Genomic DNA, 17542 nt, shown 5'->3' on the forward strand with positions numbered 1-17542 from the left:
AAATGGCAAGGTAGGAGGGGGCAAAGGGCATTACAAAGCTTTTAAAAATTATGTGGAACACTCCTTTAAAATTATTTTTAGTAAAGAAATGTTCGCTCCATATTCAACACTTGAGTGAATGGTTTTCGTTCTGATGTAACTGCTGGTGTAGGGATTTAGGAGTATGCTTGGAGTGGTTTTGGCATATGTCTTTCTGGGTTATAAATTCATAAGGGTGTACATGGAGCTTACAGACAATGCAATAATAAATGTACTTATTGTGCCCAGTCATTGTACAGACAAATTACCCATTAACAAGTGGAAGAAACTTCAATGCATAAAAATGGAATGATGAGCAAAATACTTTTTTCTAGACAGTATGTATGAGGACACACTTTTCATAAGATGAGCATACATTTTAATACAAACTACTGCATGTATATTATGTTCCACCCCTCAAGGATACTTTGGCTCCAATCAGATTGATATACTTTATTATTATAATAAGGCTATGGCAGAGGATTACATATTACTATATACAGTAGACATTTCTTTTCACATTGAATTGCAAGGCTCTTTCCAAGGGTTCCCATGGCAGCCTTGCACACCACAATCAGAGTCCTTTGGTAGAACTATTGCCTTGCACACGCACACATCTGGCGTGGGGTATCCACACATCAGTCCTTCAATGCACAAACAGACTGGAAATCCCACTGCTCAGATTCTTGATAATTAAACCTGACAGGATGAACATATTTACTAAATTTCACATAAAAAATGCTAACCTCATGAAGTATCTAAATAGAAAATATAAGACTGTTTAGGTAGGTAGGTATACACTAGGTATATGGGATGAATGCAGCCACTGACAGGCAGGGTGGAATGAACATCTGCATACATGTAAAATATTCTGAAAAGCATCCAAAAGTTTGACACCCAATACCTGCATAGGACAGTTCCCTTACCCACAACCTAGTCATTGGGTGTCATTTCCACTGTTTTAGTTTGTGCTTGTTGTGTTCAGAACATAGGAAGACTTATTGCTATATAAGCATTTTAAAGTAAAAGTTTTCACATTTTGGCATTCAGTCGCTTAATTTTCAACCAGTAACCGGAGAGCTGGAGCAACATGCTCGCAGACTTTGGGCCAGTCTCCATTTAATATTTCAAAGTGCAAGTAGGTGCATAGCATTAACAAAGTAAAAAAAGGAAAAGACACCCTTCAAAGTGAAAGAAATCCAAGCCATTTGGAGGCTGATAACTGGATCAGATAATGACTTAACATCTGCCAATGCTACCCATCCAAAAGTGTCAGCCTTTCAATGTAACATTTCCATTGCTTTAAAAATTAGTTGCTTACAAATCATCTTGTGTTCACTTCCTTGATACTGTTATCGCAGAAAAAATTGGGAGCACGCAAGTCGAGCTTTTACTTGCTCTGCATTTCATACTGGACATTAACCAGTCACAGATGACAAATGTCAAAAGGAATCTTCGCTGAACATGATGAGACTTCATATAGAGAAACTGATAAAATCACAGTTCATGTGAACTTTTTTTTTTTTAAACCAGAGAACAGATCCTAATGCTAATGAAATAGTAACAGTACAAAAAGGAATGCACCTGCTTCCAGAGGCCAGCAGTCTGCAGTGTGGGACTCATTTTGGATACTGTAGTGCTCCTGAGCTTGACAAAAATTCTAAAAGTGCTCCCCCACTGACGAATGGGCGCCATTGCCTCTGCACCGATTCATACAGCAAATCTGCGCGGAGTACACCGTAGAGACCTCGACAGGTGCGGCATTCTGAGTCACAGAGGGGCGAAGTCACATCTCAAAATGGCGGTAGATGCTCTCCACATATCCCAGAACCCTCTGCCAGTCTGGACCTTCTGTTCTAAGCATCTCCTCAACTGTCTATAAAATAGGCAGGAGAAAACAATTAAAACCACAAAACATGTACACTGGCTTAGCACATATGAAAAAATAACAGACAAGCAAATTATACCTACACTTTGCCACCTTTAAGTCTGCTTACTAACTAGATACCGTTACCTGACCTTTTTAACACAATGCATACCACTTTTGTTTTATAGAAGCGATTGACATGAAGGATACAACTTTTTTTTACCAGGCTAAATAATCCTTGAAACAAGTCCAGTTCACAAACCACAACTTACGATCCCTGCAAAAGGTATGCGATGACATAGCCCAGTGACTCACCAGCATGGATGTGATTCCCACACTCTCCCCAGTTTGGAAGGCCAACCCTAGGTTCTCTTTCTACACAAAGCATCAGCAAAAGATCAGGATTACAAATATCCACATACAATACAGGGACCCAGCAAACCATCATTCAAGATTTTCTCCATCATTTGGTCATGAATACAGCGTTAAAGTGTATGCCATGAAAATGCCGTATCAGTGCAGAATCTGTAGAACTAACGCATGTTGCACTCTATACACCTCATGTATCTGTTGGGATCAGGCTGGTCTCTTTGTATATGGTATGTGCTTAGATGAGTCCTACTTGCTGCGGTCAGCGTGCATAGGTATGCATCGGAAGATAGGTGTGGTACACTGCGCAGAAGGCTAGCCCATCCACCCAGCTGCTGCTGAAGTTGGTGATATCAATATTCTACAGAGAGGACACAAGAAACAGAGCCATTACTCAGTGGCGCTAAGCACTTAGGAACCTAACAATATAAAGCAGATTGTTGGCAACAGCTACAAGAAGCAAACTATCCTTTGACTACGTGGTACTCTCCATCTTCTGTGACCATACTGTGACCACGTTAGGCCTGCAGATGATGAGCGCGATGAGGGGTGCAGATGGGAAACTTCTCCCTCACCTCGTAGCCCTGGGTGCGGTTCTGACACCAGCGCAGCAGGGAATTCCGCTTTGAGCCTCCGTGACGACGCAGAAGCATGCTGAAACTATCCTGAGGTCTGGGGACATGAAGAGGAGAATAGTCACTGATAAATCTGCGTAAGTAGTAATACTGGGTGAGATGCAGTATGAACCAGATTAGCTTGGTTCCAAAACAGCCCTCCTTCACACGGTTCAATAGTTATCAGTGTTTTTGGAACAACCGTCAGCTTCAGGCCTCATTCTAGAAAACAAAAATGTCAAATTCCTGCTGTATGGAGGTCATTTACTTCTGCAGATTACTTGATTCAGAACCATCATTCACTGGATTTATATTGTCAGAATTAGGCCCTGGCAAATAAAGCCTACAGTATATCTCATGAAGGCTGGTGTTCACTTTAATTTGTGAAAAAATCCCATCTGGCTTATGTTACAAAGCGTTTTAACAAATACAAGATCAACTCAGTCAGCAAATTGTGGAAATGGGCTGAAATATCTGAACTGAAATCCTATATGCTGAATATTGTAAAAAGGCTTTTAGACAACAGGCCAGTAGCACATCAAGTAGATGATTGTCAGGAATTGATTGGTGAATCAATACCTGTTGGAATCCAATAGCAGATCATGGGACCTGTCTGCTAAGACTACTTGCACAATTCTGAAGTGTCAAAGATTTCTAACCACTCTGAGATATAATACTCATGCAGAGTATTATATGTAATGTCACAGTAATGACACAGTAATGTCTATATTAGAGTTGTGCCTCTAAACCTATAATAGTGGAGTACAGAGCCAAATGAGAAATATCTTTGCCCCAAACATTATGGAGCTTGGTGTTCATTACCATCCAATTATAAACTGTGTTGCATGTTTAGCATCAGGACAAATATTATTCAACTATAAATCTGAAGCAGCTGCCCTCCACAGTAATTGTTGTAAAGATTGGTTCCACTACAGTCAAAATACCTGAGACCTGATAGGCAATCGTGTGAAAGGATAACATTTCAGGTTACCTGAATCATCACAAATATGTATTCATCAATCACCCATAAGAAAAGGGGTGTTACATTGCACTCAATATCAATATATTCTTGAGACTTGGTTTGGGTATGGAAGATGAAGTTCAGAGATAGACTAGGCCCATGCCCTGCTTAAAAAAAAAAAATTATTTTCAAATCTGAGCTGTATAGAACAACCATTTAATATAATTGTTCTGGGGACTCGCCTGATAACACTGTTGATCACTGATGATGGGTCAGCGATGTGATCCTCTGGTTGACCTGTCAGACACAACAAATCAGTTGGTAAGATGCAACACAAGCCAAAATCAAATCAACAAGACCAATCAAACCAACCAGATAACCAAACATATTATCTCAGCCATAAATCATTTTAATTCAGAGCAGGGAGAGTAATTTGATGTGACTTTGGTGAATTTTGGATTTGAGGGTAAGCTATGACATAGCTAAATTAAATAAATTAAATTAAATTAAATCAAATAAGTTAAATTAAATATACATGGACCTTCTCTCCCACGCACATGCATATAAACACACACACACACACACACACTTGAATAGGAGCTGGACCAGCTGTCTTGTCTTCGCAGGAGTCGGTCCACCCTCCTCCCTCTTGCTGGGTCTTGGTCCTGCAAAGAAAGACAACAACAAAAGAAAGTGGAACAACAAGTATATTTCACCACATAAACTTTCATAGCCATACATTTGAATTAGACATCAGTAAGATGGACCTCAATGGTATCAACAGAGCTCCAAATTAATTACGAGAATAACTTGACACATGATATTTGTCAGCCAACCTCAAGGACTGGAGATAATGAGTACCACCAATATTACCATCAATTAGAATATACGTGGTATATTTAGCATCCAGAGAAATCTTATTCGTCAGCTATAAATCTTAAGCAGCTGCCCTCCACAATAATTATTGTAAAATGGACCCCTCTATAGTCAAAACACCCCTCACAGGACAGGATGTGCTCTAACCTTGCTGAGGGGTCCTGTTGTGGTTGTCATAGGCTGCGAGCTACCATTCGGTGCAGATGGGGATTCAGAGGGCAGGGGGATTCTAGAGAGACTTCTGAAAAACAACAGACCAAGCTGTACTTTTGAGTATTGAGGGGCTCCATTCACTTTGAACAGGAACAATTAATAACACAGAACCAAACCAAATTACGCCACCTGTTGTTGCCTAACCACAATTGTGGCATTTCTGTGGTAGTTTAAAATGACAAAATTATTATTTTTTTTAATAATAATAAAATGCATGCTGAAAACCCTGCTTCCTCACACCATGTATTCTTGTGATCTAGTGCTACCAGACTACTGGTACTTTTTGCTGGTAACTTCCATTAACTGGAATCCCATGTGGAAGATTCTCTACCAGTTATAATGAAGTGTATGGGGCAGCTGAGGTATATTAGGGGACTAGAAGTACTTTAAAAAGAGGATATTAAAGCTAGTGTACAACAGGAATAAATATGTTCAAATGAAGGCAGATGCTGCTGAAAAACTACACTTGTTCCTAGAGGATCATCTCGGTGAAAATTCAATGTTTTCCATCAACCTTTGCAGGAGAGTAAGCTTATTAATAATCATACAGGCTTGTCTGGTGGTTGGGATCATGAAGGTTGAGCTTTTACTGAACATTAAATATATAATTGTGTTCTACATCACTTCCTTCTGTGTATACCTTTTCATTCAGCTAAAGCGTGCTTTCATAACACTGCACTGCAAGCTCTCACTCTGGAGTCCCTCCTTTCATTCACAAAACTGCATCATTGCAAAACCTGTGCATAACACCCCTCACTCCCCCCCCCCCCCCTTCCCCAGACTGCTATGATTCCAGCAGTGGTGAGGTCTATGAACATTAGGGCAGCTGAAGTCCAGCTTTACCTGGACCTCTCACATAGCATTACTATTCTCCGGGGATCCCTCCCAGAATATGACTCTTCTTTCTTCTTCTCCTCAGCTGCCACACTCCGCAGGTACCTTTCCACCACCGCCTTTCCCCCATGCTGTGGCTCCTCCCCTTTCTGGATGTCCTCTGAGACACACGTTTTGACCTCACACCCAGTCTGCGTCTCTGAGTCCTGCTCCTTCCCCACCCGTGACCCCTCTCTGTCCCTCAGTGATCCGAGCTCCTCCGCTGCCTGCTGGTGGGTCAGAGTCAGAGCGGACAATTTTTGGCAGGTCTCTCTGTGCTCTGCCCTAAGAGTGTCCAGCTCCTCCCTGGCCTGCTTGTGGCTGAGGGCCAGGGCAGACAGTTTCTGGCAGGCCTCTTTGTGCTGGGCCCTCAGGGACTCCAGCTCTCCGTCTGTCTCCTGCTGCTTGCGGAGTGCGACAGCCAGCTGCCGTTCTGTGTCCTGCTGGGTCTCTCTGAGCTTGCCCAGCTCCTCCTCTGCTTCCAGACGCAGCCGGTCCGCAACTGCTACTGCCACCTGGAGGTCTGCCTGGAACTGCAGCCATTCACTCCGCTCTGTCTGCCAGCGAGGAAAGACACGGAATTACTCAAAGTACGTAAAACCAGAGGTGGAAAATCCAGGTTCAGAAAGTAAAAGTATCTTGTTCCAGTCACCTGGATTTGCTAGCACAATTCTTCAGCCAAGAGGTAAAACTAATACGTGAAATCCTCTGGTCCATGGGTGGAAGAAACGCATGGCAGGACTTTCTTTCTGACCCCTGGACTTTCCACCTCTGCATAAAGCAGAACCTACATACCTAATTCTAGTCTACAAGAGACTGAATTCTCACATAAACACAGGACAAAGTTAGGTAGTGCCTTGGTTTTGCTGTGCAATCTCAGCTATGCGACCGAGGGGGCGAGGGAGAGAGTAAACAACTTGTTTCTCATTTGGCAGAAATTTGCTTACCTTAACATTTCTCAACAGGCAATCAATAACTGCTCTCTTATTGTGCGGCTATACAGAAGCACTGCTGTTCCCTCCTGCAAATAAGAGCTCTATCGTGACCTCACAGGTTTCAATCACACAAGTTGCAAGTCCCAACAAGAACAGTGGCACAGTGAAAAAAAAAAAAAACCAGTGAAAGGCAACGGTCTTGTACCCTGTACCAAGGGTGTGTGTTTGGTGCCAAAGGTTATTCAGGTGGGGTCCTTCGCAACCGCACCTCAGGAATGTAAGCCACATTGGCACAGCTGAATTTATGGCACTCGTGTCAAGATTTGTGTACAATGCTTTGCACCTGGAACAAAGCACACCATACTGGTACTCATGAAGGCTGTTCAGCGATATTTACAGATGGTGTCTACTGATAGCTAAAACGCAAATCTGTATAACATGCTGCCAATGGAATGCCACACCATGCTTCAACATGCAGTGGCTAAAGGCACAACCCCAGGTGTCAGAAGATAGAAAACTTCCATCTTGAAAATGCTGGATGGATCATTTCTGATCCATTTGCCAGAATGATAGTCCCACAGATGTTTCCTTCACCCAGTGGTGTTACCTAAAAGGCAAACATGTGTCTGACCTCCAAAGCCTTACGTACCTCCCTTACACAAACCGCTCCACGTTCAAAGTTCAGAAAGACGGGCCGTCCCACCCCACAGAGGGTCAGTGAACCACAGAGGATTCAGCATACCAGGCAAGCAAATACCATCCCGTAACATCTTAGAAAATCAGGCATTCAAAGAAAGATTTTTTTTTTTTTTTTTAAATCTGGATCGTGGGCCTGCGTGACTACAGCCAGTATCAGCGATCTCCCACCACAGCTTAAAAGCATAACGAGGTCTTGGCTATGAGACGAATAAAGAACTTAATCATGATAATCTGTTTATGCTCCCTTCGAGATTCCTTTACAAATGGCTTCAGGAAGCAGCCCGTTATTACCTCCCAGCAGTCCTTGCGGTGGTGTTTACGGCTTTTTGGTCAAAGATGACAGGCTGGCTTGTGCTGTCTCCTTGTGTGATATCATACAGAATTCTGACCATTACCTCAGGGAATGGGCCCTGGGGTCCTCCATTTCCTGGTCAGTACTCGCTTTAAATTACAAGTTCTTTGGAAATCAAAAATCAGCTCTAAACTTCCCAGTTCATAAGAAGTGTTTCCAAATGCATGTGCCTCCCATTGTGCTTTCAGTGTGTTGTTATTTTGAATATGCAAAAATAATCACCCAAAGTAAATGGTTAGTCAAAATGTACATTTGAATTGATGGAAATGTACTCAACGCTTTTTGTATCTTGTACTGTGTCTCTCAGATGGTCGTAGGAATGAAGCATCAGGCTAATCTGGCCTATCAGGACCTTTACATATCCCTGGTCTGACATAAGGGGACAGGGGTGGGAACAGGCCTCCAGCTCACCTGCAGAATGTCCTTCAAGCTCCTCCCCTCCTCCACCAGCTCCGCCCTCTCTACCAGCAGCTGCTCGAGTAGAGCTGACATCCACACAGATAGACAGATTTCACTTGAAATGATCAAGCAATGGTGTCCTACAGCAATGTGTTCTCCAGAATGTCCACCCCATCTCTTCTACATAACTTCTACATGGCAAAATATAGCTTAGCCAACCAATGGAGCATATTTTGGAGTTTACATTGCCTCTACCCACAGCTATTGTATCACCATGGTGAACCAGTCAGTGATTATGTTTTTTCAGTCAGGCTTTCAAAGATCATATATCCTGACCAGAACAATAGCCATGATTGGACTGGACTGGAGGTACACCAGTGTCTATCTAATCACCCACATACCGCTGCTGGACATGGTGACACATCGTACCTGTTGAGCATGCTGGTTCCTCGTGGTCAGGACTTGACCCCGGGGAAACCCCGTACTGCTCCTGCAGCTCAAGCGGGGACAGCGCGGTCACATCCCCCGCCCCGCCCGCCAGGGACTGTTCCAGACCGCTGTCCTTCTCCTGCCAGCTGGGGGTGAGGCACTGCATGGGGGTCAGGGGGGTGCCGCCCATGCTCTGCCCGCTGTCCACATCACTTCCTGTCTGGCTGGGTGACGTGAGGCCTTCAGGTCCGATTGCAGCCCACTCTGAGGTTTTGTTAAACGGGGACTCTGGACGAGAGCCCTCCAGGGAGGCCGACTCCCCTGCACCCTCAGACACTGACCTGGCCTGTGCATCTGGAACAGCAGCCTGGGCCAACACTGTCCCAGGTAAGCCTGGGTCTAGGGGGGAGGTGGGTGGTGTGTGGAACAAATCCAAATGTGATCCTGTGGAGAGATGAGCTGAAGGGGTGGAAGGAAACAATTAGTCAACGAATCATTAAACATTCATTGTTCCTGACAGGCAATTCATTGTGCAGAGTAGTCATAGATCATAATACCAAAAAAATACAAAAATTGCTTGTGACAGGTGTGCACTGCACGCCAACTCATTGTGTACTTGACACAGTCACGCAGCAGTCTGTCTTGCTTGGTTATTCCTTGTATTAAAAAAATGATTTAATTTTTTAATGGGCTTCATTCTGTTAGCGTCACAGAATCAAGATAAATGAAAGGCTCAGTCTCATCACTCCAGTTGCATTTTAATGACCTCAAATTTACATGAGTTCATTTGTATGCTAGTTATATTTGTCTTCATGCACGTACACACACAAACACACACGCACACACACAGACACACGCACACGCACACCTCAAGGTTTTCCTGCTCTTCGTATTTCATATTCTGTCCTTGTTCTGAACTGCAGAATTCTGCTGACTCACCATCTGGGGCGAGCGGGGGCTGATGAATTGCAGGAGGACGCGAAGCGTGTGTCTGCAGACTGCTGCGAACACAGTGCCCAGCCCCGCCTGCATCATCGCCTTCCCTCCGCAATGACTAAAGGCTAAAATATGTCACAGAGCATCAGTAAGGGTGTGTGTGCTCTATGTGGATGAGTTTGGGGGGGGGGAGGGGGGGGGGTGGCAGGACGTCTTTGTCCCCAGTTGAAGTTCAATAAAGACAAATTAAAACGCATCTTTTTAGGAATGCGTTTTATTAAAACTGCCAATGTATTTTATTGCTCCAGTTTAATTGCTGCTTTGTTGTTAAATCATTTTTATCCTTTTATTGTCTTTTTCTTTCCTATCAACTTTTTAAAAAATCCTTTAATACATTTATGTAGCACAATGAGATTGTCCTCACAATGAAAAGCATAATAAATTTGACATTATTAATTATTATTATTATTATTATGATTATTATATAAAGAACAGACAAAACAAAGCTGGAGATGGCCTGTAACCACAGAGATAGGTCATTTTGTCTTTGGTTGTGTATTAAGGTTATATAGTAAATTACCTGTAGGCCCATGGCCATCCTTGCTGGTGAGATTACCCATAATACACTGGGATTTTAACTTCTGGTCGCCTCTGTATCCCAGTTTCCTTCACTCTTGCTTCCCCTGCCACACTCTCCACCAGTGGGTCCTCCCACAGTCTTACCTACGACTGATTACTCCTGTTGATGCAAAAGTACAGTCCTGTCATTATTGAGTGACCCAACATGCGTCAACCACAAGGAGGTGCCATACTAAAAAAACTACTTGGTGGTCTTGTAATGAGCGAATGGCTCCCATGCACTACATTCATTTCATTATGGATGACTTTATTCTTAAGGTCTTTGTAATTCTGTACCTTATAAGGCACTACATCCTGTCCTTTTGAAGTATATTCTCATTGATTTTGGCTTAGAGGACAAAATAGTTCTTTATGGACAAAATGCATCATCATAATCAATACTTTTATCTTTTTCCATCTTTGAAGGGCAAAGACCTAAAAGTCAAGGCTCAATAGAAGGAGAGGGACATCTGTCCTAAACCGAAAATGATGGAACACGTTACTGTGAGAGTGAACCTTGGTCATTACCACAGATTTCCATAGATAAAATACTTCCATTGAATAATTTCTAGAAAACTCTCATATGACAAAGCACAAGAGCGTATCCTGTGGAGTTTTGGCCGCGTCTGAATTCCTGGAGTAGCAAGACGGCAGGCTGTTCTTTTAACAGTGGCTGGATTTACCCAATGTCGGTTTTGCTGTCTGACATAACAGAAGAGCGGGCAGCAGGATAAGCGCATTGAACTGGAATTTGCGGTATAAGTTCACACTTGATCCTCACTTAAAGGCAGAGCAGTCCAGTGTAGCCAGATTTGAAAACGGTGAACCCGCCCAAAGCCATTTTCCCTGCACAATAACATGAAAAAGTTGCCCAATCTGGCACCATCTCTGGGTACTTCCTCCAAAGTTAAATCACTCAAATACAAGCCGTGCTTGTATGAGCAGTTTAAGGTGTAATGAGAGCGTTTAAACCCATCAGCTCAAGAGTGCCGAAGTTGTGCCAGCAAAATCCAGCTGCCATCTTCAAGGTATTGGACGTTCCAAAAACGAACAAGAATAGTAGCGTAATTAAATTAAATGGAGCCAGGTTAGACAAGAGAAACCAGTTCCGAAAGTAAGCACGGTTTGTCAAAGCAGGTTCTATCTTGCCCTAATGGTTTATGACCGATTAATGGATTAAAATTACTAATTGAGTTGATTTGTGCACCTGTCAGGTGGTCAAAATATTTAAATATAAATCCATGATAATTCACAGGCTGTATTAAAACACTAACAACTTACATTACGCAGATTTAAATTTATACTGAATTCCAGATCTCTCCTGGCATAAGGTTTTAAATCTATGTTGGTTAACTGGCTACGTAGCGCCAGTTTTGACTTTTTAAGGCAAAGTGGCTGAATATAGTCAATTATTTCGCACTAACTTCTGGAATAACTTGTGGCCTAAAGCAACTGGAATTCAGTAGTGTTTTAGTTTCAGTAGTGAATGGCCAGCAGTTTCGTCGTTTAATTTTTTTCATTCATTTCTTTTCCCGAGCGAACTGATCGAGGATTGACTAAAATTTAGCCGTGGAGTCTCTTGTTTTTGGTTCAACTGGCACACATATTACGCTTTCGTTCTGGGGTTTTGGAATTAGGCTGACTTGTCTGATAGCTAGCAACGTGAGTTTTCCCCCTGGACAGGCTAATACCTGGGAAAAAATATACATTACTACGCAACCATAGTCAAGCATCGGGGACCATATTCGGTCATAAATGGCTTGTCACTATGTGCGAAACTAATAGCCACTAAATCTGCTGAGTCAAATATAGAGGCTTCCTAATTACTCTCGTCACATTATTACGCTGTACGTGTTATTACACGCTAGGAGAGCGGCAGATCAAATGATTATTTTCGCATTCATTTATCAAATAAGCTTGCACAACACGAATACATTTTCATCATTAATTCGCTGCTGCATTTGAGAAGACTTTCTGAGTTTTAGAAAACCTCTTACATCAGAGCTCAAGTGGTACGTGCTTGTAGTTATTCTGAATCAACGCAACCCATTCTGTAGGGGAAGTCATGTAGAAGTGCAATTATATACCACGCTAATTAGATAAGACATGTTCACAACATGACAAGTTAAGAGACCGCATATCGTAACACTTGCCAAGCTGGCAAACCAAATACACAGACTAGCTACCTCGACGAACCTTTTGTGGGTGATTGCTTAAACCTCCTTCCCGTGCGTCTCGTATTGGGATGCGTCGATTCCAGCTAAAAGTCTGGCTTCGGCAATCCTTTACAGCACGACATGGAATACAAACAATCTTTTCACCCACTTGCTGTTATCTTTTCAGTTATGGAGGAGGTCGTCTCTTCAATTCGAGGCGTGTATTTCAAGCTTAACTGGGCCAGGGACGAAGGAAGCGAACAGTAGCCAAACTGGTCCCGACCAAGGCTCCAGCTCCTCTGCGCTCTCAATGCGGCAGTGAGGTGCTTATTGACAAGACTACCACCAGACTATCTGTCCTGTTCAAAATCATGAGTTAAGGGAAATATTTCAAAAACAAATCGTGTTTATTAATAGAATCACTTTTCGTGGTAGCATTTGTCATGATTGTTTATGATGTTGGTTACATGCGAATGGCTGGTTTAATATTCATGCAGATTAGAAACTGCGTAAGTCAGCTGCCACATGGACGTGGAAGAAAAGCATTCAATGAGCTTTTAACTCTCCGCGTACAAGTGCATACAGCAGAAATGTCAGCTGTCATCTCCACATACGCGTGAGTTGGTGGCAGAGTGATGTCACGTTGATTACATGTAGCGTAAGAGAATCTTTGTAAAGTTAAACGCATTGCGTGGCAAATGATGTTGCAGTACATACCTGCCAAAATCGAGGGGGCATTTCAGGTAAAATAACTGGAGGGAGTATCATTAGGTCCACGATCTAGAATAACACAGATTGGAACGCTTGAGAACATCATAAATTCTCTAGTCGTTTTAATTGCTGGCGGTGTTTAGGCTGCACAATGATGGAATTGAGATGCAAATCACAGCAATCCACGAATAATTGGCCAAAGGTGCATGGGAAACCGAGCATTTAACTGAATCGTGGATAATAGGTATCTTCGTTTCTTGCCAGTAACAGCACCCACTAATAGGTTGACAACGACATGTTTGTTTAATTTGAGCTAATTGCACAATGAATTGGATTATTGCCCACGCTCCTACTGGACTGAGAAGTTTGTAGCCAAGACTGGGGTGCTGGCTACTTCGATCCTGAATTAACACAATCCAGCTGAGGCTAACATATGATCCAACTAGTCTTTGCTGCAGTTTCCAGCATGAGTCATACATTTTACCCAAAACCAGATAAGGATATCAAATTTCATTCGTTATTTTATTTGATTTTTTTTGTTAAGGCAAGTCCTGGACAAAAACAAAACAGATCTACAATCTCTATAAAGGGTTAGCCTTTCGATTTTTCGTAAATACTGTATTGCTATCATAGGCGGATAGGATGAACGCAACACCAATGTCATAATCAACGTTTTAATAGTGAATTTTTGTGTGTTAGTGCAGTGGCGACCTCTGGCAATTATATTTGGTATTACAATTGTTGGTAGGCCGTGCCGTGTCCGAATCAACGCACTACTGTTGAGTATTCCAGTTGTATACAACTTCTATGCACTTGTATAGTCAACAGTAGGCCAGTGTGCTGAGTCGGATACGGGCGTGCTTTGTACCTTCTAATGGAATACGGAGGACAAAAACGAAAATAAAACTGGATTAATGAATACATTTTCATTTATTAATTTCTCCTTGGTAACAAATGTATTGAAGTCAATCCAAATGCCGGAAGGTGGTGTTTTGCCTTGTACTGTAGCCTACTGATTTACCGTATTCCACGAAGCTGCTATATGGGATAATTCATAGAAGCATTTGAAAATGATATTTTCTATTTGTCGACACATCCTGAAACCACAACTTCCAATTATTCGGACTGGAGCTATATATATATTATTTATATATATATATATATATATATAATAAAAATAAAAAACGACTGGATTAAAGCAAGACCCAATATCATTTCTGTTATCACCTGGGTTTACCAACCACAGCCGAGGGGTCACTCATGTAAGACTAAACGAGTGCAATATGTTCTCTTCCACTAGATGGCAAGGTCGAACCGTATCTCACGTTGTGAATTTTGACATTGCTTTAGTTACCGTGCAGTCTGAAATTTTTTTTTTAGAGTATTGCTTCGTCATGTCCTTAGAGTATTTATTATAATATATATATATATATATATATATAGTAGTGTTAATTGTGTTTCAAAATGTTGTCTGCCAAATTGATAATTAATAATGATTGATATATCATAATGTTCCCCTTGTTTTCACCGAGCACAGCTGCTTTGCAAACTTTTTTTTATTGCTGTATGGTATTCAAGAGCCCCAAAGGTGCAATCAAGTGGCTGAGAGCTTTGGGTTAATGGTATATAATATAGCTCTCCTCTATGGTCTGTACTGAACGGTGATATTGATAAGGTTAACAGTTAAGGGTGAACAAATGCATTCACAACCATCCTTTAAATAAAAAGTTGGGTCCATAGGAAGTCAAGCCAATTAAGTGGATTAGGCCCTATGTTCTGTTTGATGACCTGCCAGCACTACCATGTTTCGCTTTTAATTTCCCGATTGCTGGGTCCTGTTCAATAGCATTGGCGTCTCCTGTGGACCTCTCTCTCTATCTGGAATGGATCAAAACCTGGGATTATGTAAATCCCCAGACACCAACTCACATCCTGTCAGTGCTCAGTTCCTCCTGGGCTCTCATAAACAAAGCAACATTATAATGTCAGAAATATTACACATTCAAACACGGTTACAATCTTGTCAGTGTTGCTGAAATATACGAGACAATTTTGAGAACTTATAGAGACTAATTGTAGGCACTTATCTTTTGATTACCACCTGTCATGAAACAATTATATCTACGATCGTATCTATAGCCAACAACCTAATAAACCTAAATCCTTCTAGTAAAAGATGTACAGTACCTGGAACTTTCTTGATTATAAAACCCTCTATTTCTTTTACTACAAGGGAACATTGTAATGTTGATAATGAACATACAATAAAATATTGTAAATATCTACTATTGAATTTTTGTTGATTGATATTATTTATTTAAAATACTTTAAATGTATTGTCATGTGCATACATGAGGTGGCCATATCAGTCATGCATGCATTTACGCATAATACGGTTTCACAAATGAACACATTTCCCTCAAAGTTTTATAATACACAGAGTAACTGAGAATTTAATCAGATGCCTTTGGCCAATCCGAAATACCAGCTTCTGCTACATACACACATCCATCCAGCTTTCACCCAGCTTATTCCTCCCTGGCTTCCATGCGTCTCATACGGTGATGATTACAGTCAGGTTTGGGGTCAGTTTAATTTCAGCTATTAAATTAGCTGAAATTCAGTTCATGAATTTAAAGTGGTCGTAAAAAAAACAAAACGAAAACAGATTTTTTAGTTCATGAATTGAACCTCAATTCATTTTTTTTAACTGACTGAATAGAAATTGAATCAACCACACCTCTGATAATAGTATCAGTTCTGTTCTCTCTATTAATACATGTTTATTAAAGTGGTAAAAAGTAGCCATCAAAGTGTGGCTATGGATCCCTCTGCTATTGGAAATGCAAATGTAACTCTTTTCCTTGTGCAGTTTTACCTTTAATTTAAGTTTGCCTGAGAATATATCCCTGGGCAGATGAGGGGAAAAGAATGGCAGCAACTTGAAGCAGAAGGGAAGTGAGAGAGTAGGCCAAATCAGACGGGAGAGCCTCATCAGCGGTAACAGGAATTAATGTCTCTGACTATCTAAAACAGGGGCTTGTGGTCTCGAGGGACTGTTTTCCAGCAGGCCTCCCACACACTGGATTCGAACGATCACGGTCTTAACTGGACAAATTTAACTTGTCCTCCTGGTGCAGAGACTGTCTGTCATGCAAAGGCTGCTAAAAAAAACCCAGCCGAACTGAGGTCTAGTAGCACCAGGATGTGCCACCTCTTCTCTTAGGGATCTCTGAATGAAATCACATCTCTGCGTCTCGCAGACAACACATACAGAGCCATACAGCAGCGAATGGCTTTGGCTTCTTATCCATTTACATCCACCGAGTTAGACGCGGAAGAGCTGCTGCCCCAGCAGTTATAGCCGGGCTCCGGGCCAACAGCGATGGGGCTTACGATGCTGTGTGCCAAAGGCAGGGATTATTGGGACACGATTTGAGGTGCTTTGAAAGGCACACAGTCGCACACGGAAAGAGAGTCAGCTTAAAGGTACAAGACATACCAAGACCCAGATCAGGTCGTACTTTTAACACTACCGCCCACCGACACCCCCCACCCCACCGCCACCATCAACAGCACATTAACAATCAACACGTTATGCATATATAAAAAAACGACCTATCAGTGGGCAGCCCAACTTTTCATGGGTGGAATTTGAGCCTGTGGGGTCAGCATTCTCTCATTCGCATGAGGGAACTGCATCGGTTTTTTAGGCAAAGGCTACTCCGTCGGCCGGTCAGTGACAGCTGAAAAAAAGACACATTCCTGTGGCTATGAGCCTGCATGTCATATCTGTCTGCCCGTCTGCTTATGTCCTCAGCACCAGTGGTGAGTGGAGAGGATTTGTGGTAGCAGTGTGAGCTGTGGCAAGCTGTACCCCAACCTGCCAATCTCCATTATGCCACGGGCGTCAAGGCGTACCCCTGGTTTCTGGCATAATCTTCACAGCGTACCCCTAGAGGAGACAAAACAGGCAAGCGAACTCATGAACAGACGCACACTCACAGCGTACATTAGGATCTCTATCTTTTGTTCACTTCATCTTTCAAACTGATAATCCATGTAATTTTATAATATTGAGGATGTGATGTGATATATTTATATGCAGTTCAATAACCGTGGTTGCCTCTGGTTCACAATTTCAAAAACTGATGGACCAATATAGGTGTCAAACAGCAGTATATATCATACAATCATACATTTTCAAAGTTTATCTAAGTCTTTACAAGTAAATAATGCAGATTTTATTTAATAATGCAGATTATACTTGTCGTGTAGCAAAAACAGAGTTAAAGATCTCAGGCATACCACTGTAACATCTATTTTCTGTATGCTGCTACCGGGTAGAATCATTCATAATAGCGACTGCCTTTAACAACAATTTCAACAACCTTATAAAATGCTAGAGGCCATACACAGTGATGTGCCCTTGTTAAAAGGAAAGAGACTGCCCACACCTGCAGGTATCTGAAGTATCCAGGTGTCATTCTTGGAACCTGTACTAGCGCCTTTGTAG

The 17542-nt window shown here is 42.0% G+C and overlaps 1 protein-coding gene and 1 long non-coding RNA gene across 2 annotated transcripts; both read right to left on the reverse strand.

Annotated features, from left to right (window-relative positions):
• Window positions 1-456: 456 nt before the first annotated feature.
• LOC135257234 (uncharacterized) lies at window positions 457-2343 on the reverse strand. Its single transcript, XR_010330620.1, has 2 exons — window positions 2201-2343; window positions 457-1894 (listed from the first exon to the last, which is right to left on the reverse strand). It is a non-coding gene; the product is annotated as an uncharacterized LOC135257234 (long non-coding RNA).
• Window positions 2344-2516: 173 nt separating this feature from the next.
• Window positions 2517-13228, reverse strand: LOC135258039 (cytospin-A-like). The gene is made up of 11 exons (XM_064341234.1): window positions 13033-13228; window positions 12485-12674; window positions 10122-10280; window positions 8606-9064; window positions 8189-8262; window positions 5762-6348; window positions 4853-4946; window positions 4419-4494; window positions 4072-4126; window positions 2830-2926; window positions 2517-2615 (listed from the first exon to the last, which is right to left on the reverse strand). The coding sequence occupies exons 3-11, from the start codon at window positions 10159-10161 to the stop codon at window positions 2517-2519; spliced, it is 1581 nt and encodes a 526-aa protein (XP_064197304.1). The 5' UTR covers window positions 10162-10280; window positions 12485-12674; window positions 13033-13228.
• Between the last annotated feature and the right edge of the window lie 4314 nt (window positions 13229-17542).

The sequence above is a fragment of the Anguilla rostrata genome, chromosome 6 (assembly GCF_018555375.3).
Source record: "Anguilla rostrata isolate EN2019 chromosome 6, ASM1855537v3, whole genome shotgun sequence".
In the NCBI taxonomy this organism is placed as follows: Eukaryota; Metazoa; Chordata; class Actinopteri; order Anguilliformes; family Anguillidae; genus Anguilla; species Anguilla rostrata.

What these genes read in the sequence shown, in the direction of transcription:
- LOC135258039 (XM_064341234.1), bottom strand. Translation starts at nt 10,161, where the DNA reads ATGGGTAATCTCACCAGCAAGGATGGCCATGGGCCTACAG. An exon ending in GCTTGAAGGACATTCTGCAG is followed by an intron (nt 6,349 to 8,188) that starts GTGAGCTGGAGG and finishes CCTCGCTGGCAG; the next exon opens with ACAGAGCGGAGTGAATGGCT. An exon ending in CAACAGGACCCCTCAGCAAG is followed by an intron (nt 4,495 to 4,852) that starts GTTAGAGCACAT and finishes CTTTCTTTGCAG; the next exon opens with GACCAAGACCCAGCAAGAGG.